The sequence below is a fragment of the Coregonus lavaretus genome, assembly GCF_964263955.1.
Source record: "Coregonus lavaretus genome assembly, chromosome: 25".
NCBI classification, from domain to species: domain Eukaryota; kingdom Metazoa; phylum Chordata; class Actinopteri; order Salmoniformes; family Salmonidae; genus Coregonus; species Coregonus lavaretus.
Window position 1 is genome coordinate 29,329,252 of NC_140012.1, and position 23,961 is coordinate 29,353,212.

Genomic DNA, 23,961 nt, shown 5'->3' on the forward strand with positions numbered 1-23,961 from the left:
ACAGTACAGTGGAAGCAGGGTGAGTAGAACAGACAATGGATTTCAGATACACTAATAATAGCATTATAATTGCAGTGAGGGTGGGAGAGCTGGGAGGGTTGAAGGGCAAATGCACTAATTTTCCATCTTAATGTGGAAATCCATGTGAAAGTAAAAAGAAAACAGTAATTGCTAATCGTATTGATCTCTTGCTGTTATAAATGAGGGGAAGCAGTGAGATGCAGAGAGAGACGTTGAAATAATGCCTTTAAACGTTTCGGAGTGGAGTAATCAGCTTGCTGTGGCTCTACAAAGCATCCCAAATTGGCAACCTATTCCCTATAGAGTGCACTACTTTTGACCAGAGCATATAGCGCACTATAGGAAATAGGGTGCCATTTGGGATGCAGCCTACATCTCAGTAGAGAGAGACAGACACTTCAGCTTATTAACCAACAAACAGCCAGTCACTGATTACAACAAGTCATAAACCAGACTAATATATCACTGAGGGTGTGTATCGACTATTATTAAAAAGGTCTCCTGGACTACTGCACCCAAACACTAATTTAAGCCAGAGAACTCAGTAGGATATGAGCACGTTTTCTTGGGCATTTCATGTGTATTGCATGTGCTTTCCATTTCATGTGTATTGCATGTCAAATCAAATCAAATTTGCATGCGCCGAATACAACAGGTGAAATGCTTACTTACAAGCCCTTACCCAACAATGCAGTTAAGAAAAAAATAAGTGTTAAGAAAGTATTTACTAAATATACTGAAGTAAACAATAAATAAATAAATAAATGAAAAAAAGAAAATAGAAAGATAACATAATTAAAGTGCAACAATAAAATAACAGTAACAAGGTTATATACAGGGGGTACTGGTACAGAGTCAATATGCGGGGGCACAGGTTAGTCGAGGTAATATGTACATGTAGGTAGAGGTAAAGTGACTATGTATAGATAATAAACAGAGAGTAGCAGCAGCGTAAAAATGCCTGGTATAGAGGTCCTGCATGGCAGGAAGCTAAGCTGTCCCCAGTGATGTACTGGGCTGTACGCACTACCCTCTGTAGTGCCTTGCGGTCGGAAGCCGAGCAGTTGTCATACCAGGCAGTGATGCAACCAGTCAGGATGCTCTCGATGGTGCAGCTGTATAACTTTTTGAGGATCTGAGGACCCATGCCAAATCTTTTCAGTCTCCTGAGGGGGATTAAGCGTTGTCGTGCCCTCTTCACAACTGTCTTGGTGTGTTTGGACCATGACAGTTCGTTGGTGATGTGGACACCAAGGAACTTGAAGCTCTCTACATGCTCTACTACAGCCCTGTCGATGAGAATGGGGGCGTGCTCGGCCCTCCTTTTCCTGTAGTCCACGATCATCTCCTTTGTCTTGATCATGTTGAGGAAGAGGTTGTTATCCTGGCACCACACGGCCAGGTCTCTGACCTCCTCCCTATAGGCTGTCTCATCATTGTCGGTGATCAGGCCTACCACTGTTGTGTCGTCGGCAAACGTAATGATGGTGTTGGAGTCGTGCTTAGCCATGCAGTCATGGGTGAACAGGGAGTACAGGAGGGGACTGAGCACGCACCCCTGAGGGCCCCCCGTGTTGAGGATCAGCGTGGCAGATGTGTTGTTACCTACCCTTACCACCTGGGGGTGGCCCGTCAGGAAGTCCAGGATCCAGTTGCAGAGGGAGGTGTTTAGTCCCAGGGTCCTTAGCTTAGTGATGAGCTTTGAGGGCACTATGGTGTTGAACGCTGAGCTGTAGTCAATTAATTAATAGCATTCTCACGTAGGTGTTCTTTTTGTCCAGGTGGGAAAGGGCAGTGTGGAGTGCAATAGAGATTGTATCATCTGTGGATCTGTTGGGGCGGATTGCAAATTGGAGTGGGTCTAGGGTTTCTGGGATAATGGTGTTGATGTGAGCCATGACCAGCCTTTCAAAGCACTTCATGGCTACAGACGTCAGTGCAACGGGTCGGTAGTCATTTAGGCAGGTTACCTTGGTGTTCTTGGGCACAGGGACTATGGTGATCTGCTTGAAACATGTTGGTATTAACCGACTCGGTCAGGGACAGGTTGAAAATGTCAGTGAATGTCACTTGCCAGTTGGTCAGCGCATGCTCGGAGTACACGTCCTGGTAATCCTTCTGGCCCTGCGGCCTTGTGAATGTTGACCTGTTTAAAGGTCGTACTCACATCGGCTACGGAGAGCGTGATCACACAGTCGTCCAGAACAGCTGATGCTCTCATGAATGCTTCAGTGTTGCTTGCCTCGAAGTGCGCATATAAGTTATTTAGCTCGTCTGGTAGGCTCGTGTCACTGGGCAGCTCGTGGCTGTGCTTCCCTTTGTAGTCTGTAATCGTTTTCAAGCCCTGCCACATCCGACGAGCGTCAGAGCCGGTGTAGTACGATTCAATCTTAGTCCTGTATTGACTCTTTGCCTGTTTGATGGTTCGTCGGAGAGCATAGCGAGATTTCTTATAAGCGTCCGGGTTAGAGTCCCGCTCCTTGAAAGTGTCAGCTCTACCCTTTAGCTCTGTGCAGATGTTGCCTGTAGTCCATGGCTTCTGGTTGGGGTATGTACATACGGTCACTGTGGGGACGACGTCATCGATGCACTTATTGATGAAGCCAGTGACTGATATGGTATACTCCTCAATGCTATCAGAAAGAATCCCGGAACATATTTCAGTCTGTGCTAGCAAAACAGTCCTATACCTTAGCATCTGCGTCATCTGACCACTTCCGTATTGATCGAGTCACTGGTACTTCCTGCTTTAGTTTTTGCTTGTAAGCAGGAATCAGGAGGATATAATTATGGTCAGATTTGCCAAATGGAGTGCGAGGGAGAGCTCTGTACGCGTCTCTGTGTGTGGCGTAAAGGTGGTCTAGATTTTTTTTTTCTCTGGTTGCACATGTACAGTGAGGGAAAAAAGTATTTGATCCCGTGCTGATTTTGTACGTTTGCCCACTGACAAAGAAATGATCAATCTATAATTTTAATGATAGGTTTATTTGAACAGTGAGAGACAGAATAACAAACAAAAATTCCAGAAAAACACATGTCCAAAATTTTATAAATTGATTTGCATTTTAATGAGGGAAATAAGTATTTGACCCCTCTGCAAAACATGACTTAGTACTTGGTGGCAAAACCCTTGTTGGCAATCACAGAGGTCAGACATTTCTTGTAGTTGGCCACCAGGTTTGCACACATCTCAGCAGGGATTTTGTCCCACTCCTCTTTGCAGATCTTCTCCAAGTCATTACGGTTTCGAGGCTGACGTTTGGCAACTCGAACCTTCAGCTCCCTCCACAGATTTTCAATGGGATTAAGGTCTGGAGACTGGCTAGGCCACTCCAGGACCTTAATGTGCTTCTTCTTGAGCCACTCCTTTGTTGCCTTGACCGTGTGTTTTGGGTCATTGTCATGCTGGAATACCCATCCACGACCCATTTTCAATGCCTTGGCTGAGGGAAGGAGGTTCTCATCCAAGATTTGACGGTACATGGCCCCGTCCATCGTCCCTTTGATGCGGTGAAGTTGTCCTGTCCCCTTAGCAGAAAATCACCCCCAAAGCATAATGTTTCCACCTCCATGTTTGACGGTGGGGATGGTGTTCTTGGGGTCATAGGCAGCATTCCTCCTCCTCCAAACACGGCGAGTTGAGTTGATGCCAAAAAGCTTGATTTTGGTCTCATCTGACCACAACACTTTCACCCAGTTCTCCTCTGAATCATTCAGATGTTCATTGGCAAACTTCAGACGGGCATGTATATGTGCTTTCTTGAGCAGGGGGACCTTGCGGGCACTGTAGGATTTCAGTCCTTCACGGTGTAGTGTGTTACCAATTGTTTTCTTGGACTATGGTCCCAGCTGCCTTGAGATCATTGACAAGATCCTCCCGTGTAGTTCTGGGCTGATTCCTCACCATTCTCATGATCATTGCAACTCCACAAGGTGAAATCTTGCATGGAGCCCCAGGCCGAGGGAGATTGACAGTTCTTATGTGTTTCTTCCATATGCGAATTATCGCACCAACTGTTGTCACCTTCTCACCAAGCTGCTTGGCGATGGTCTTGTAGCCCATTCCAGCCTTGTGTAGGTCTACAATCTTGTCCCTGACATCCTTGGAGAGCTCTTTGGTCTTGGCCATGGTGGAGAGTTTGGAATCTGATTGATTGATTGCTTCTGTGGACAGGTGTCTTTTCTACAGGTAACAAACTGAGATTAGGAGCACTAATGTGTGCTCCTAATCTCAGCTCGTTACCTGTATGAAAGACACCTGGGAGCTAGAAATCTTTCAGATTGAGAGGGGGTCAAATACTTATTTCCCTCATTAAAATGCAAATCAATTTATAACATTTTTGACATGCGTTTTTCTGGATTTTGTTGTTGTTATTCTGTCTCTCGCTGTTCAAATAAACCTACCATTAAAATTATAGACTGATCCTTTCTTTGTCAGTGGGCAAACGTACAAAATCAGCAGGGGATTAAATACTTTTTTCCCCTCACTGTAACATGCTGGTAGAAATTAGGTAAAACAGATTTAAGTTTCCCTGCATTAAAGTCCCCGGCCACTAGGAGCGCCGCCTCTGGTGTTATCCATGTCATGTGTAATGCATGTGTTATCCATTTCATGTGTATCAACTCCTCAGCCGTTCCAGACTAAACCCAGACACACATCACAGTGGACTAGCAGCAGTGGTGGGAGAGATCAAAGAACACAATAGCAGGGGAATGGAATCAATGCTGAGTGTTTGAAGCCCAAACAGACAGGTCACGACTCTACTTCGCTATAGTTAATGGATGTTGCTGTCTGCTGCCCAGTGTTCAGAACCCACCACCAGAGAGAACAGACAGGTCAGGATGTTGCTGTCTGCTGCCCAGTGTTCAGAACCCACCACCAGAGCGAACAGGCTGCTCTTGTGATCCTCTGTACCAAAGGCAGTGTGACATTTCCACACCATCCGGGGGAACGGTGGCACCATGGGTACGTTCCAAATTACATCCTATTCCCTTTATAGCGCACTACTTTTGACAAGGGCCCATAGGGAATTGGGTGGCATTTGGGACGCAATCCATGACACCGCCGGCTCTGTAAAGGGCTAAAGCCATAGGCACCCTCTGCCAGCTCCCGCCCTCCTGCCTGCCTCTCCAATCCATTTCACAGGTTGGGTTCAGAGCAGATGGGACCCCCTGAATGAAACCTCCATGCAGGCAGAGAGAGCGGAGTGAGGGGAGGAGATTAAATCAGCAACTCAATGATTTCCTAAAAAGGTCAGCACTGCTTTCAGAGCATTGTCATTCTATCTGGAACGGTGGTGTTGAATAAGCCAATAAAACAGCTCTACTGCCTGCCAGCTCCCTACCAGCTCCCAGCTCCCTGAGGCCAATCAAGGCAGAGCAGGAGGGCTGGTGGTAGGGCTGAGGAGGAGAACGGGTAGGATGATGCTGGGGATAGCAGGGGAGGTCTGGGGAGGGCAGGTCTGGGGAGGGCAAAGGAGGGAAAGGGGAGCACGGGGAAAAGCAGAGGGCTGGGGGAGAGCTGGGGAATACTTGGCGTGCAGGGGAGGGCTGGGTAAGACTGGTGAGAGCTTGGGAGGATGGGGGAAGAAGGGAGAAAGGAAGGGCCTCCAGGAGGGATCAAAGTGCATCTAGCCAGGCTGAAGACCTGCTCTGATTGGGCCTGCTGCTGAAGCCTGCTGGTCCCTGCTGGGTGCTGGGAGGAGGAGAGGCATCCCAAATGGCACCCTATTCCCTGTATAGTGCACTACTTTTAACCAGAGCCCTATGAACCCTGGTCGAAAGTAGTGCACTATAAAGGGAATAGGGTGCCATTTGGGATGAAGCTTGAGCCTCAGATGCCCATGCTTCCCATACTATAACTTGGCACTGGCAGGCGGTGTAAGGAGTGGCACTGGGTTGAATTAATTAAAAAGAGTGGGAATAAGGCTGGGGTGCTCGGGACCATGCCCAATCTGGTGTTGCGGCTATGGCCGCCCGCCTCCGACTTCCAGGCAGGTTTAAAAAGGCAGAGAAAGCCTATTTATTTCCATTTTGCAAAACAAATGAACAGGTGCGTAAGCTACACTCGAGAGGTGGTACATCTCTTTGCACTGGCATACGTGCAGCATGCTGATGCAGTTGGACTCATTGTGCAGAGGTAAAATAAACCGCATGAAAGTAGTAATGCAGCAGAGTTAGCACACAGTGGAGTATCAAATTAAAAGTAATGAGGATCTCTTATTCCCATGTTACCTCCCAAACTACACCACAGCAGCAACAGCATCTGCATCGCTATCAGCATCTAACTGGCATACAAGGCTAATTATAATTATGATTATATTGCATTAACAAGGCAAATTGTAAATCATAAATTGAATGACTGTGCATGTATACACAGTCACAGAGTTCACAATCAAACTGTGAAATAAAGACTTGCATAAGTGAAAGAGAGAGCGAGAGCCGTTTCTGTGTTATTAAATCAACAACAGCGCTCCTCTCTACGACAACAGTCATCAAGATAACAACAAACACAATGAAACTCCCAGAATTCCTTTTGATTCACGTAGATTAAAGTGTTAGTAAATTAGGCTGAATGTTCTACAGACACGAAAGAGAGAGGAAAGCACAGAGGGAAGAAAGGGGGAATAAACAGACAAAGGAGGCTGTAAGCAGTGTGGAGGAGAGAGAGAGAGAAAGAAAGAGAGAGAGAGAGATATTTGGCTGCAGAAGATTGGCTAGCTATGAAATGTAATTTTCAGGCCCCATTCCCTCCGATCCGACCCCACCTCTCCTGGCTCCTGTCACCAACAACACAAAGCCTTCTCCTCCAGCAGTAGCAAGTAGCACCCCCGGTGAAGATAACAGGGCTTTTAAAAAGCCCAGTTTAGAGAAATAAATCATTCTGTATGATGTACAAAACACACAGCAGCATATACAGTGCATTCGGAAAGTATTCAGACCCCTTGACTTTTTCCACATTTTGTTACGTTACAGCCTTATTCTAAAATGGATTAAATAACTGTTTTTCAATCTACACACAATACCCCATAATGACAAAGCGAAAACAGGTTTTTAAATTTTTTTACAAATTAAAAAAATAAAACAAATACCTTATTTACATAAGTATTCAGACCCTTTGCTATGAGACTCGAAATTGAGCTCAGGTGCATCCTGTTTCCGTTGATCATCCTTGAGATGTTTCTCCAACTTGATTGGATTCCACCTGTGGTAGATTCAATTGATTGGACATGATTTGGAAGGGCACACACCTGTCTATATAAGGTCCCACAGTTGACAGTGCATGTCAGAGAAAAAACCAAGCCATGAGGTCAAAGGAATTGTCCGTAGGCACAGATCTGGGGAACAGTACCAAAGAATTACTGCAGCATTGAAGCTCTCCAAGAACACAGTGGCCTCCATCATTCTTAAATGGAAGAAGTTTGGAATCACCAAGACTCTTCCTAGAGCTGGCCGCCCGGCCAAACTGAGCAATCGGGGTAGAAGGGCCTTGGTCAGGGAGGTGACCAAGAACCCGATGGTCACTCTGACAGAGCTCCAGAGTTCCTCTGTGGAGAAGGGAGTACCTTCCAGAAGGACAAACATCTCTACAGCACTCCACCAATTAGGCCTTTATGGTAGTGGCCAGACGGAAGCCACTCCTCAGTAAAAGGCACATGACAGCCCGCTTGGAGTTTGCCAAACAGCACCTAAAAGACTCTCAGACCATGAGAAACAAGATTATCTTCTCTGATGAAACCAAGATTGAACTCTTTGGCGTGAATACCAAGCGTCACGTCTGGAGGAAACCTGGCACCATCCCTATGGTGACGCAATGTGGTGGTAGCATCATGCTGTGGGGATGTTTTTCAGTGGCAGGGACTGGGAGACTAGTCAGGATCGAGGCAAAGATGAACGGAGCAAAGTACAGAGAGAGATCCTTGATGAAAACCTGCTCCAGAGCGCTCAGGACCTCTGACTGGGGCAAAGGTTCACCTTCCAACAGGACAACGACCCTAAGCACACAGCCAAGACAACGCAGGAGTGGCTTCGGGACAAGTCTCTGAATGTCCTTGAGTGGGCCAGTCAGAGCCCGGACTTTAACACGATCGAACAGCTCTGGAGAGACCTGAAAATAGCTGTGCAGCGACGCTCCCCATCCAACCTGACAGAACTTGAGAGGATCTGCAGAGAATGGGAGAAACTCCCCAAATACATCATACCCAAGAAGACTCGAGGTTGTAATCGTTGCCAAAGGTGCTTCAACAAAGTACTGAGTAAAGGGTCTGAATACTTATTGACTTTTCATTTTTAAATAATTAGTAAAAAATTCTAAAAACATATCACTTTGACATTATGGGGTATTGTGTGTAGACCAGTGACAAAACATTTCAGTTTAATCCATTTTAAATTCAGGATATATCAACAAAATGTGGAAAAAGTCAAGGGGTGTAAATACTTTCTGAAGGCACTGTAGGAGAGGGTTCATGATACAACTAGGCTAAATCAAGAGGATGAGAGTGGTGCGCCACACACTAGTAGTGAATGTTGGACAATGCGTTTCACACCCAATCACTTTCACTCTGTAGACACTCAAGGCAATAACACTGCTGCATTTCTTTATTTATACATTTCACAATCCTCCTTTTTCTTATTCAATTCAAGCCTTGGATGTCTGCACTGCCCAGCCACACTAGCCCCTTCCAGTGCAATGACTGTACAGTACCAGTCAAAAGTTTGGACACACCTACTCATTCAATGGTTTTTCTTTATTTCTTTAAACTATTTTCTACATTGTAGAATAATAGTGAAGACATCAAAACTATGAACAAACACATATGTAATCATATAGTAACCCAAAAAGTGTTTAACAAATCAAAATATATTTTATATTTGAGATTCTTCAAGTAGCCACCCTTTGCCTTGATGACAGCTTTGCGCACTCTTGGCATTCTCTCAACCAGCTTCATGAGATAGTCACCTGGAATGCATTTCAATTAACAGGTGTGCCTTCTTAAAAGTTAATTTCTGGAATTTATTTCCTTCTTAATGCGTTTGAGCCAATCAGTTGTGTTGTGACAAAGTAGGGGTGGTATAAAGAAGATAGCCCTATTTGGTAAAAGACCAAGTCCATATTATAGCAAGAACAGCTCAAATAAGCAAAGAGAAACGACAGTCCATCATTACTTTAAGACATGAAGGTCAGTCAATACGGAACATTTCAAGAACTTTGAAAGTTTCTTCAAGTGCGGTCGCAAAAACCATCAAGCGCTATGATGAAACTGGCTCTCATGAGGACCGCCACAGGAATGGAAGACCCAGAGTTACCTCTGCTACAGAGGATAAGTTCATTAGAGTTACCAGCCTCAGAAATTGCAGCCCAAATAAATGCTTCACAGAGTTCAAGTCACAGCCACATCTCAACATCAACTGTTCAGAAGAGACCGTGTGAATCAGGCCTTCATGGTCGTATTGCTGCAAAGAAACCACTACTAAAGGACACCAATAAGAAGAAGAGACTTGCTTGGGCCAAGAAACACGAGCAATGGACATTAGACCGGTGGAAATGTGTTCTTTGGTCTGGAGTCCAAATTGGAGATTTTTGGTTCCAACCGCCGTGTCTTTGTGAGACGTGGTGTGGGTGAATGGATGATCACCGCATGTGTATTTCCCACCGTAAAGCATGGAGGAGGTGGTGTTAAGGTGTGGTGGTGCTTTGCTGGTGACACTGTCTGTTATTTATTCAAAATTGAAGACACTTAACCAGCATGGCTACCACAGCATTCTGCAGCAATACACCATCCCATCTGGTTTGGGCTTAGTGGGACTATCATTTGTTTTTCAACAGGACAATGACCCAACACACCTCCAGGCTGTGTAAGGGTTATTTTACCAAGAAGGAGAGTAATGGAGTGCTGCATCAGATGACCTGGCCTCCACAACCCCCGACCTCAACCAAATTGAGATGGTTTGGGATGAGTCGGACCGCAGAGTGAAGGAAAAGCCGCCAACAAGTGCTCAGCATGTGTGGGAACTCCTTCAAGACTGTTGGAAAAGCATTACAGGTGAAGCTGGTTGAGAGAATGCCAAGAGTGTGCAAAGCTGTCATCAAGGTGGCTATTTGAAGAATCTCAAATATAAAATATATTTTGATTTGTTAAACACTTTTTTGGTTACTACATGATTCCATATGTGTTATTTTATAGTTGATGTCTTCACTATTATTCTACAATGTAGAAAATAGTAAAAATAAAGAAAAACCCTTGAATGAGTAGGTGTGTCCAAACTTTTGACTGGTACTGTAGCGAACGAGAGAACGAGAGAACGAGAGAGAGAACGAGAGAGAGAACGAGAGAGAACGAGAGAATGAGAAAGAACGAGAGAAAGAGAGAGAACGAGAGAGAACGAGAGAGAGAACGAGAGAGAGAGAGAACAAGACTGGGAGTGAAGCTGTTTTCCGAGATGACTGTGACAGGAAATGATCAGTTAGTGGTGAGTGACAGAGTCAGAGACAAGCAGGACAGGAAGACAACCACAGCTCATATCTGCCATTCCTGGCATCCCAGCCCAGCTATTAAGTAAGCCTGGTGTGATTATTAGTGGGCCTTGACCTGGGAGGGCTGTATTTGATCATTTGAGTTCACAATGATTTTTGTCTACCGGCATCAGTGATCACTGACGTAAGCATCCCACTTCCCAGTTACCATCATGTAACTGACTGTTATGCATTTCCCCACACAACATTCCAACACGAATGAGTGACATTGGGTGATTGGTTATTAAACGAACGCCCAAAGGAACAGACAGCAACGCAGCTTGACCTACGGGAGGTGTTATGTATATTTCTGTGACCATTACCTGTGAGCTTCTTGATGGGCTGCAGCCGGACGCTGATGGTCTGGTGTGTGAGCAGCGGGGAGGAGGGCAGGGAGCGTGACACACCCTCCATGATGCGGATGTGCTGGATGCCCTCAGTCATAGAGAGAGGCGGCAGGGCATAGTCACACTCGAAGGCACAGTCACTGTCTATACTGCCACCTGCAGGAGGAAGCAGAAAAGTCAGCGTCACAAGACAATAATAGTAATGATCTACGCATATATTTCATATTTTATTTCACGTCTGGCATTATAACACTTACAGTATTGTGAGTGTAGTCATAGATGTTTAAGAACAGTTATTAGCGTCTTTGTTGTTCATTGTATTGCATTATGCATAACTTATAAGGCATTATAAATGTGCTTCTAGTGGCATTGTGAATACCCAGCAAACTGGGAACATTCCCAGAACATTAGCAAAGATTCCCATTAAGTTCTAGTTAGGGTTTTATCTAACATTAGGATGATAACATCCCAAAAACATTCAAGGAATGTTTTGATAACCTTTTTTTTATGTTTTAAATGAAATATCCTTGGAATGTTCGCCTAACATTCACTAAAATGTTGTGCACAACATTCCCCAAAAGTTTTCATTAGGTTTCCAGGTAATGTAATATCACAATGTATCAGTAATGTTTTCCCAGCAAACCAAAATTGGTTCTGTGAAAGTCCCTAGAACATTTGCTAGGTTGCAGCAAATGTTCTCATAAAACTGTCCAGTCGTGCTGATGATTATCCAATGTTTGAATTAAACATTCCCAAAACACGTCTGCTCTTTAAAAAGGTTCCCAGAATGTTTCATTAGGTTGTGGGAACAGTCTGGTGGTAACATTGTGGGGACATCACAAAAGATACAGTTGAAGTTGGAAGTTTACATACACATTTAACATTTTAGTCATTTAGCAGACACTCTTATCCAGAGTGACTTACAGGAGCAATTAGGGTTAAGTGCCTTGCTCAAGGGCACATCGACAGATTTTTCACCTAGTTGGCTCGGGGATTAGAACCAGCGACCTTTCGGTTACTGGCAGAACACTCTTAACCACTAAGCTACCTGCCGCCCCCCTATACACCTTAGCCAAAAACATTTCAACTCAGTTTTTCACAATTCCTGACATTTAATCCTAGTAAATATTCTCTGTTTTAGGTCAGTTAGGATCCCCACTTTATTTTAAGAATGTGAAATGTCAGAATAATAGCAGATAATTATTTATTTCAGCTTTTACTTCTGTCATCACATTCCCAGTGGGTCAGAAGTGTACATACACTCAATTAGTATTTGGTAGCATTGCCTTTAAATTGTTTAACTTGTAACCACAATAAGTTGGGTGAATTTTGGCCCATTCCTCCTGACAGAGCTGGTGTAACTGAGTCAGGTTTGTAGGCCTCCTTGCTCGCACACGCTTTTTCAGTTCTGCGCACACATTTTCTATAGGATGAAGTCAGGGCTTTGTGATGGCCACCCCAATACCTTGACTTTGTTGTCCTTAAGCCATTTTGCCACAACTTTGGAAGTATGCTTGGGGTCATTGTCCAATTGGAAGACCCATTTGCGACCAAGCTTTAACTTCCTGATGTCTTGAGATGTTGCTTTAATATATCCACATAATTTCCCTTCCTCATGATGCCATCTATTTTGTGAAGTGTACCAGTCCCTCCTGCAGCAAAGCACCCCCACAGCATGATGCTGCCACCCCCGTGCTTCACGGGTAGGATGGTGTTCTTCGGCTTGCAAGCAACCCCCTTTTTCCTCCAAACATAACGATGGTCATTATGGCCAAACAGTTCTATTTTTGTTTCATCAGACCAGAGGACATTTCTCCAAAAAGTACAATCTTTGTCCCAATGTGCAGTAGCAAACCGTAGTCTGGCTTTTTTATGGCTGTTTTGGAGCAGTGGCGTCTTCCTTGCTGAGCGGCCTTTCAGGTTATGTCGATGTAGGACTCGTTTTACTGTGGATATAGATACTTTTGTACCTGTTTCCTCCAGCATCTTCACAAGGTCCGTTGCTGCTGTTCTGGGATTGATTTGCACTTTTCACACCAAAGTACGTTCATCTCTAGGAGGAGACAGGACGCGTCTCCTTCCTGAGCGGTATGACGGCTGCGTGGTCCCATGGTGTTTATACTTGCGTACTATTGTTTGTACAGATGAACGTGGTACCTGCAGGCGTTTGGAAATTGCTCCCAAGGATGAACCAGACTTGTGGAGGTCTACAATTATTTTTCTGAGGTCTTGGCTGATTTCTTTTGATTTTCCCTTGATGTCAAGCAAAGAGGCACTGAGTTTGAAGGTAGGCCTTGTAATACATCCACAGGTACACCTCCAATTGACTCAAATGATGTCAATTAGCCTATCAGAAGCTTCTAAAGCCATGACATCATTTTCTGGAATTTTCCAAGCTGTTTAAAGGCACAGTCAATTTAGTGTATGTAAACTTCTGACCCACTGGAATTGTGATACAGTGAATTAAGTGAAATAATCTGTCTGCAAACAATTGTTGGAAAAATTACTTGTGTCATGCACAAAGTAGATGTCCTAACCGATTTGCCAAAACTATAGTTTGTTAACAAGAAAATAGTGGAGTGGTTGAAAAACAAGTTTTAATGACTCCAACCTAAGTGTATGTAAACTTCCGACTTCAACTGTATGTTCCCAAAACACAAAAACTGTCCAGTTGTGCAGATGATAATACAATGTTTATTTTAGGGTGCAAAAAACAATAAACTGATGTTACAAGAACATTCCCAGAACACATGTATTATGCTCTTTACAAGTTCCTGATACATTTATTTAGGTTGTGGTCACATTGGTGCAGAGGGTTAATGATCTGGCTGAAAATCTGAAAATTGCAGGTTCAATCCCTCATATTCTTTAACCATCATTCTTTAGAATTTATTTTTATTTTTATTGAGGATCAGATATACTCTACTAAAAGAGAGGATGTCTTTATTTTGTCCAGATTAATAAATCCAGACAGAAATGTATAACTTAACTGTAAAAAAAAGTAAAATTGTGTAAATATACCCCAGTTACCAGTATTTCCATGGGTTAGTTATGCCTAAGAAGGTTAAAAATGAAGCATGGAATTCCTGATTGACCATACTGCCATGGCTACACTCTTAGAACAGATGTGTTAAAAAAAAAAAAACATGTTATTTAACACATCCGTGTGTCTAGTTATGGATGACTACTTTTAACACAATCACCGTGTTGGCACATTTAACACATGATGTGTACATTTTCAACTCACCCTTTCAACACACATCCAATAGAATATCCTATCAGATTTTGAAACCTATCCTATAGGATTTTATCCTATAAGATCCTATAGGACTGGTTCCAAAATCTGATAGGATTTTTTATTGGTTTCTTGTATTGGATTCCTATGGGATCCTATAGGATAAAATCCTATAGGATAGAATCCCATAAGACTCCAATAGGACTGGTTCCAAAATCTGATTTTTCTACTAGGAATCTACCAGAAAATCAGGAAAACAGGGTATTTAAGCAATAAGGCACAAGGGGGTGTGGTATATGGCCAAGCTAACCACAGCTATATAGAGAGTATATAACACGGTTAGCTGTGGTATATTGACCATATACCACAAACCCCAAAGTGCCTTGTTGCTATTTTAAACTGGTTACCAATGTAATTAGAACAGTAAAAACAAATTTTTGGTCATACCCATGGTTTATGGTCTGATATACCACGGCGTTCAGCCAATCAGCATTCAGGGCTTGAACCACCAGGTTTATAATTAGCAATAACAAACAAGAAAAAACATATCTAATCTGCTATAACAATACAGTGACTCAAAAACGACATTCAAAAGGCTACAACTTAGCTAGCTAGCCAGCTGACAGGCAAAATGTGGCTAACAGTAACGTTGTTTTTATGCCATCTAAGAAACAGAGTGCATAACACACTGTACAATGACGAAAATATAACTAAAACATTGACAACTTCCTCAGGAATCACAAGGAAACAAACACTGTACTCAAAGTTCTTGCATTCACGCAGAGTGAACAATAAAACAGTTAGAATAACCGGAGTTATGCTTATTAACATTGCAAGCTCGTGCTAGCTGTGACGTCAGTCACTCTTAAAGAGACAGGCTTTCTTACAGGTGAATAAAACTGAAATGATATAGAACTGTTGATTCCGATCATAGAAAATGTTGTACTTAATGTTGTTGTATTGTACTCGAACTAATGACAACAAATTATAATTTAATGGGTTCAGTTAAGAAAAAAAAGTTCTAATAGGATTCTGATTGGGGTGACAAAATCCTACAAGACTCCTATAGGATACATTTATTTTTAACCCGTCTGCCTGCATATTTCAAGACATGGCATATGAAGGTGCAGTGAGATACCCGATGGGTTGGATGACACATATCTCATCAATCATCTTGTAAAAACATACTTCAAAACTGGAAATCAACCTATCATCCATCGTTAACACAATGGAAAGGTAAAATATTGTATTATCTAAATGTTGAAAGTGTGTGGGCGACAGAGAGAAACAAAATGTGGCGGATGATACGGTTGCTGGAGATGGGGGTGTGAGCAGGTGGGTCTGGGCAGGGGTGAGGTTGTGGACGTTTGTGTGCTTCTGTATGTTGTCGTTTGTGTGTGTTTTGTATTGTTAAAAAATACATTAAAAATAAAATAAAACATACACTACCAGTCAAAAGTTTGGACATACCTACAGTGAGGGAAAAAAGTATTTGATCCCCTGCTGATTTTGTACGTTTGCCCACTGACAAAGACATGATCAGTCTATAATTTTAATGGTAGGTTTATTTGAACAGTGAGAGACAGAATAACAACAACAAAATCCAGAAAAACGCATGTCAAAAATGTTATAAATTGATTTGCATTTTAATAGTGAAGACATCAAAACTATGAAATAACATATATGGAATCATATAATAACCAAAAAGGTGTTAAACAAATCAAAATATATGATATATTTGAGATTCTTCAAATAGCCACCCTTTGCCTTGATGACAGCTTTGCACACTCTTGGCATTCCCTCAACCAGCTTCACCTTGAATGTTTTTCCAACAGTCTTGAAGGAGTTCCCACATATGCAGAGCACTTGTTGAATGCTTTTCCTTCACTCTGCCGTCTGACTCATCCCAAACCATCTCAATTGGGTTGAGGTCGGGGTTGTGGAGGCCAGGTCATCTGATGCAGCACTCCATCACTCTCTTTCTTGGTAAAATAGCCCTTACACAGCCTGGAGGTGTGTTGGGTCATTGTCCTGTTGAAAAATAAATTATAGTCCCACTAAACCAAAACCAGATGGGATGGCGTATCGCTGCAGAATGCTGTGGTAGCCATGCTGGTTAAGTGTGCCTTGGATTCTAAATAAATCACAGACAGTGTCACCAGCAAAGCACCCCCACACCATAACACCTCCTCCTCCATGCTTTATTGTGGGAACTACACATGCGGTGAACATCCGTTCAACCACAAAGACACGGCGGTTGGAACCAAAAATCTCCAATTTGGACTCCAGACCAAAGGGCAAATTTCCACCGGTCTAATGTCCATTGCTCGTGTTTCTTGGCCCAAGCAGGTCTCTTCTTCTTATTGGTGTCCTTTTGTAGTGGTTTCTTTGCAGCAATTCGACCATGAAGGCCTGATTCACACAGTCCCCTCTGAACAGTTGATGTTGAGATGTGTCTGTGACTTGAACTCTGTGAAGCATTTATTTGGGCTGCAATTTCTGAGACTGGTAACTCTAATGAACTTAACCTCTGCAGCAGAGGTAACTCTGGGTCTTCCATTCCGGTGGCGGTCTTCATGAGAGCCAGTTTCATCATAGCGCTTGATGGTGTTTGCGACCGCACTTGAAGATACTTTCAAAGTTCTTGAAATGTTCCGTATTGACTGACCTTCATGTCTTAAAGTAGGGAGGTGATTAGTCCCAGGGTCCTTAGCTTAGTGATGAGCTTTGAGGGCACTATGGTGTTGAACGCTGAGTTGTAGTCAATTAATAGCATTCTCACCTCTTGTCCAGGTGGGAAAGGGCAGTGTGGAGTGCAATAGAGATTGGGGCGGTATGCAAATTGAAGTGGGTCTAGGGTTTCTGGGATAATGGTGTTGATGTGAGCCATGACCAGCCTTTCAAAGCACTTCATGGCTACAGACGTCAGTGCTACGGGTCGGTAGTCATTTAGGCAGGTTATCTTAGTGTTCTTGGGCACAGGGACTATGGTGGTCTGCTTGAAACATGTTGGTATTACAGACTCAGTCAGGGACATGTTGAAAATGTCAGTGAAGACACTTGCCAGTTGGTCAGCGCATGCTCGGAGTACACGTCCTGGTAATCCGTCTGGCCCTGCGGCCTTGTGAATGTTGACCTGCTTAAAAGTTGTACTCACATCGGCTACAGAGAGCGTGATCACATAGTCATCCGGAACAGCTGATGCTCTCATGCATGCTTCAGTGTTGCTTGCCTCAAAGCGAGCATAGAAGTGATTTAGCTCGTCTGGTAGGCTTGTGTCACTGGGAAGCTCCCGGCTGTGCTTCCCTTTGTAGTCTGTAATCGTTTTCAAGCCCTGCCACATCCGACGAGCGTCAGAGCCGGTGTAGTACGATTCAATCTTAGTCCTGTATTGACTCTTTGCCTGTTTGATGGTTCGTCGGAGAGCATAGCGAGATTTCTTATAAGAGTCCGGGTTAGAGTCCCGCTCCTTGAAAGTGTCAGCTCTACCCTTTAGCTCTGTGCAGATGTTGCCTGTAGTCCATGGCTTCTGGTTGGGGTATGTACATACGGTCACTGTGGGGATGACGTCATCGATGCACTTATTGATGAAGCCAGTGACTGATGTGGTATACTCTTTAATGCTATCGGAAAGAATCCCGGAACATATTCCAGTCTGTGCTAGCAAAACAGTCCTGTAGCTTAGCATCTGCGTCATCTGACAACTTCCTTATTAACCGAGTCACTGGTGCTTCCTGCTTTAGTTTTTGCTTATAAGCAGGAATCAGGAGGATAGAGTTATGGTCAGATTAGCCAAATGGAGGGCGAGGGAGAGCTCTGTGTGTGGAGTAAAGGTGGTCTATTGTTTTTTTTCCTCTGGTTGCACATTTAACATGCTGGTAGAAATTAGGTAGAATGGATTTCCCTGCATTAAAGTCCCCAGCCACTAGGAGCGCTGCCTCTGGATGAGCGTTTTCCTGTTTACTTATGGCCTTATACAGCTCATTGAGTACAATCTTAGTACCAGCATCGGTTTGTGGTGGTAAATAGACAGCTACGAAAAATATAGATGAAAACTCTCTTGGTAAATAGTGTGGTCTACAGCTTATCATAAGATACTCTACCTCATGCGAGCAAAACCTCGAGACTGCCATAGTATTAGATTTTATGCACCAACTGTTGTTTACAAATATACACATACCGCCACCCCTCGTCTTACCGGAGTCAGACGTTCTATCCTGCCGATGTAGCGTATATTCCGCCAGCAGTATGCTATCCATGTCGTCGTTCAGCCACGACTCGGTGAAACATAATATATTACAGTTTTTAATGTCCCGTTGGTAGGATAACCTTAATCTTAGGTTGTTCAATTTATTTTCAAATGATTGAACATTGGCTAATAAGATTGATGAAAGAGGCAGTTTACTCGCTCGCCGTCGGATCCTTACAAGGCACCCCGACCTACGTCCATCATATCTCCGTCTCTTTCTCATGCTAATGACAGGGATTTGGGCCTTGTCGGGTGTCTGCAGGATATCCTTTGCGTCCGACTCGTTGAAGAAAAAATCTTCGTCCAATACGAGGGGAGTAAACGCTGTCCTGATATCCAGAAGCTCTTTTTGGTCATAAGAGACGGTGGCAGAAACATTATGTACAGAATAAATTACATAATTAACGTGAAAAAACACACATAATAGTACAATTGGTTAGAGGGCTGTAAAACGGCAGCAATCTTCTCCAGCGCCATTATTAGGATTTCCCGTGTGTATCAAGAATGGTCCACCACCCAAAGGACATTCAGCCAACTTGACACAACTGTGGAAAGCATTGGATTCAACATGGGCCAGCATCCCTGTGGAACGCTTTCGACACCTTGTAGAGTCCATTCCCCGACAAATGAAGGCTGTTCTAAGGGCAAAAGGGAGAGGGGATGCAACTAAATTAGGAATGTGTTCCTACTGTTTTGTACACTTAGTGTAGTTTATATGTTGTCAACAATCTAAGCCATTCCTGTCTGTTTTGCCCCATAGTTGCACACGCGTCAGTTTTGTTGCTAAACAATCAACTCGTCTATGGTTTTCAGCTTTTAACACATTAATTGCAGGAATTGACACAAAATGTGTCTGGGCAATGATTACACATAAATTGTGTTGTTCAACAAGACATCTTTTCCAAGAGTGTATATACTGAAAACATAAGATGTAAGAGAGCTTCCCTGGTGGTGCAGAGGATAAAAGACCTGGCTTGGGAACCAAACATTGCAGATTGTCAACATACTGTATAAAGTACAAAGTGGTTGTATTTGTATGACAAATGCTGTTCAAATGTCCTATGAATTAAATAAAAATGCCATGTGTCTCTATATCACCTACAATACAGTCCTCAAAGGCAAATTGCCATTAAATCTGGAGAGAAACATAATGGGGGTGTATTACAATCTGCTTTCTTATGATTTAAGGAGCAACAAATATGCATACTTAATGTTTTGGTAATATTAGGTCAAACTTAAATATAACATTTTCTAAATATTCTGAGGACCTCCAAGACAAGGTCAAATGTATATTGCACGAACATCAGTGGAATATTATGTTAAACCTAAAACAAATATGCTATGAACATCATAAAAACTGACTTATTTGGAAATTGTGGAACATTGTGGGAATGTTCTGTGCAACCTATGCGAATATCACAAGAATATTCTTGCAACATCCCAGATAACCCCATAACTTAATTAAATGTTCTGGGACCCAGAGCTGTGTTCGAATACTCATACTAACCATACTATTTGTGATGTACTGTAAATTGAGTATGTAGTATGCTTATTGGTCATAGTATGGATATGTTTAGTATGCCAACATTTCCCGGATGTCGCACGACATTCGCCAAAATCCGAAGTATACAAGCAGTGGACACTATTTCCGTGCTTTTAGGGCCCACCATGCAATTCTTCAGAAAATGTGCGTAGCTTCACAACATTTTCAGATTTTAAGAAAATGGCGGAAAATATAAAGCCGAAGTCCGACGAGAGCGGATACAAATTTAAGTACAAAAAGTTAATATTCATTGCTTTAGTGAATTATGACAAATGTTAAGAAAATGTTGAGCAATGTAACATAAAAGTAATGACTTGTCAAATAAGTTACGTTAAACATTATGTTGGCTGACAATAAAAGATCCCTGAAATTTTCCATATGCACAAAAAGCTTATTTCTCTCAGATTTTGTGCACACATTTGTTTACATCCCTGTTAGTGAGCATTTCTCCTTTGCCAATATAATCCATCCACCTGACAGGTGTGGCATATCAAGAAGCTGATTAAACATCATGATTATTACACAGGTGCCTCTTGTGCTGGGGGAAAATAAAAACGCCACTCTAAAATGTGCAGTTTTGTCACACAACACAATGCCACAGATGTCTCAAGTTGTGAGGGAGCATGCAAATAGCATGCTGACTGCAGGAATGTCCACCAGAGCTGTTGTCAGAGAATTGAATGTCAATTTCTCTACCATAAGCTGCCTCCAACGTCGTTTTAGAGAATTTGGTAGTACGTCCAACCAGCCTCACAACCGCAGACCACGAGTAACCACGCCAGCTCAGGACCTCCACATCCGGCTTCTTCACCTGCGGGATCGTCTGAGACCAGCCAACCGGACAGCTGATGAAACTGAGAAGTATGTCTGTCTGTAATAAAGCCTTTTTGTGGGGAAAAACTCATTCTGATTGGCTGGGCCTGGCTCCCAAGTGGGTGGGTCTCCCAGGCCCACCCATGGCTGCACCCCTGCCCAGTCAGGTGAAATCCATAGATTAGGGCCTAATCTATTTATTTCAATTGACTGGTTTCCTTATATGAACTATAACTCAGTAAAATCTTAGAAATTGGTGCCTGTTGTGTTTATATTGTTGTTCAGTGTAAATGCTATCTAACTACCCAACGTTAGGCTTATATGCGGTTGGTAGCTAATGGTTTTAAACCTGATTTATGTAACATTAACTTGCCACAGGTTTATCTAAAAGGGTTGTCTATTTACATCATAGGGACTGATGACAACACAGCAAAGTTGATCACCTGGCGGGCCAGAAACTAATTCCGGTTCACAGGAAAGAGGCATGTGGCCTTGAAGGGGTTTGAGTAAGTAGCTGAATTGCTGGGAACGTTACCTAACATTAACAATCACAAGACAGTTAAGTTACTGCAGCTTATATGATCTGGCTCATTAACATTCATGAGGCAATACATACTTGGTACAGAGTCATAACGTTACAGGTTGGCAGGACATTTTGGGGGACAAAAAATACACGTTTTGTGCTGGCATCAATGCAACTGTCAAATGGTTACTAATGCCTGGGTGTATTTTATCTGTATTTGCCAACTGATAGTTGGTAACTAATATATTATTGTGCTTTGCCTACGGCATTTGTGCAGGAGTACTGTCTGGAGGGGAAGGACCAAGACAAAGAAAAAATGGGAGAATCTCAAGCAAAAGCACTTTTTTTTGTATAGGCATCTAAAATGTCTCAATATCTTCACAATGTCCAGGTTGTATGGTGAGTGCAGCATTTGTTAGCTGTTTGTGCCCTTGTTTCTTTTAGGATTTGAAGTGTCCCCAAACTGGGGTGAGTACAGAGGGAGGGGAGAGCACCGCTGCCTCTTGGAAATGGTACAGTGCCATGGATGACCCAATTCGTAGAAGGCCCACTATTACACCGCCTGTTGTCATTGCCTCATCCAGCCAGGAGGTAGTGGTGTTTTCCGGAAAAGTGCAGGAGCCGAGAGAGAGAGAGAGAGAGAGAGGGAGAAAGAAGATATAAAACTAATATAAAAATGTTTAGTTTAGTTTTTTATTTTATTAAATGATTTAAAAAAGTTACATTAAGTGGATTTTTTAAAATACAAAACGGAAGGCCACACAGCTTGATATTATAGAACATTGTATTAACAACAAAACCATAAAGTTTTATGTCATGAAGCTCTTGAAATATCTCCAGCACATAAACAGCAGAATAGTAAGATCTTTCAAATATGAAAACTGCTAATATTATAAAAAGCAGAACAGTAAGTTATGTCATACAGTGGGGAGAACAAGTATTTGATACACTGCCGATTTTGCACGTTTTCCTACTTACAAAGTTGTAGAGGTCTGTAATTTTTATCATAGGTACACTTCAACTGTGAGAGACGGAATCTAAAACAAAAATCCAGAAAATCACATTGTATGATTTTTAAGTAATTAATTTGCATTTTATTGCATGACATAAGTATTTGATCACCTACCAACCAGTAAGAATTCCGGCTCTCACAGACCTGTTAGTTTTTCTTTAAGAAGCCCTCCTGTTCTCCACTCATTAACTGTATTAACTGCACCTGTTTGAACTCGTTACCTGTACAAAAGACACCTGTCCACACACTCAATCAAACAGACTCCAACCTCTCCACAATGGCCAAGACTAGAGAGCTGTGTAAGGACATCAAGGATTAAATTGTAGACCTGCACAAGGCTGGGATGGGCTACAGGACAATAGGCAAGCAGCTTGGTGAGAAGGCAACAACTGTTGGCGCAATTATTAGAAAATGGAAGACGTTCAAGATGACGGTCAATCACCCTCGGTCTGGGGCTCCATGCAAGATCTCACCTCGTGGGGCATCAATGATCATGAGGAAGGTGAGGGATCAGCCCAGAACTACACGGCAGGACCTGGTCAATGACCTGAAGAGAGCTGGGACCACAGTCTCAAAGAAAACCATTAGTAACACACTACGCCGTCATGGATTAAAATCCTGCAGCGCACGCAAGGTCCCCCTGCTCAAGCCAGCACATGTCCAGGCCCGACTGAAGTTTGCCAATGACCATCTGGATGATCCAGAGGAGGAATGGGAGAAGGTCATGTGGTCTGATGATACAAAAATAGAGCTTTTTGGTCTAAACTCCACTCGCCGTGTTTGGAGGAAGAAGAAGGATGAGTACAACCCCAAGAACACCATCCCAACCGTGAAGCATGGAGGTGGAAACATCATTCTTTGGGGATGCTTTTCTGCAAAGGGGACAGGACGACTGAACCCGTATTGAGGGGAGGATGGATGAGGCCATGTATTGCGAGATCTTGGTCAACAACCTCCTTCCCTCAGTAAGAGCATTGATGATGGGTCGTGGCTGGGTCTTCCAGCATGACAACGACCCGAAACACACAGCCAGGGCAACTAAGGAGTGGCTCCGTAAGAAGCATCTCAAGGTCCTGGAGTGGCCTTGCCAGTCTCCAGACCTGAACCCAATAGAAAATCTTTGGAGGGAGCTGAAAGTCCGTATTGCCCAGCGACAGCCCCGAAACCTGAAGGATCTGGAGAAGGTCTGTATGGAGGAGTGGGCCAAAATCCCTGCTGCAGTGTGTGCAAACCTGGTCAAGACCTACAGGAAACGTATGATCTCTGTAATTGCAAACAAAGGTTTCTGTACCAAATATTAAGTTCTGCTTTTCTGATGTATCAAATACTTATGTCATGCAATAAAATGCAAATTAATTACTTAAAAATCATACAATGTGATATTCTGGATTTTTGTTTTAGATTCCGTCTCTCACATTTGATGTGTACCTATGATAAAAATTGTTTTCTACTGGTGGGGATTGCAGTACTGGTGGTCACCTGGGATGGGGTTAGCAGGTGCTGCATCATTGCCCACTCCTGATGCTGCAGCTGCTGCTGAGGCTGGTCCAGGTCTCCATCATCATTCTCCTCGGCGGCCTCAGGCTCCACAATGTCCTCGTTGCTGAGGCAAACATTGCGCAGCACAGTGCAGTCAAAAGAGGGTTGGGTCATTCGGAAGTGGGGTTTGAGGTCCAGGTCGTCCAAATACGTTCTCAATGGACAT

The 23,961-nt window shown here is 43.2% G+C and overlaps 1 protein-coding gene across 1 annotated transcript in view; it reads right to left on the bottom strand.

The window, feature by feature from the left end:
* LOC311100971 (protein TANC2-like) overlaps positions 1-23,961 on the bottom strand; it is a gene marked incomplete at both ends in the record, with an annotated part of 174,237 nt that overhangs the window by 105,486 nt on the left and 44,790 nt on the right. Inside the window, one exon of the mRNA XM_084141975.1 lies at positions 10,858-11,037. Coding sequence (XP_083998101.1) covers positions 10,858-11,037 — 180 coding nt within the window. The remainder of the gene's footprint in view (positions 1-10,857; positions 11,038-23,961) is intronic.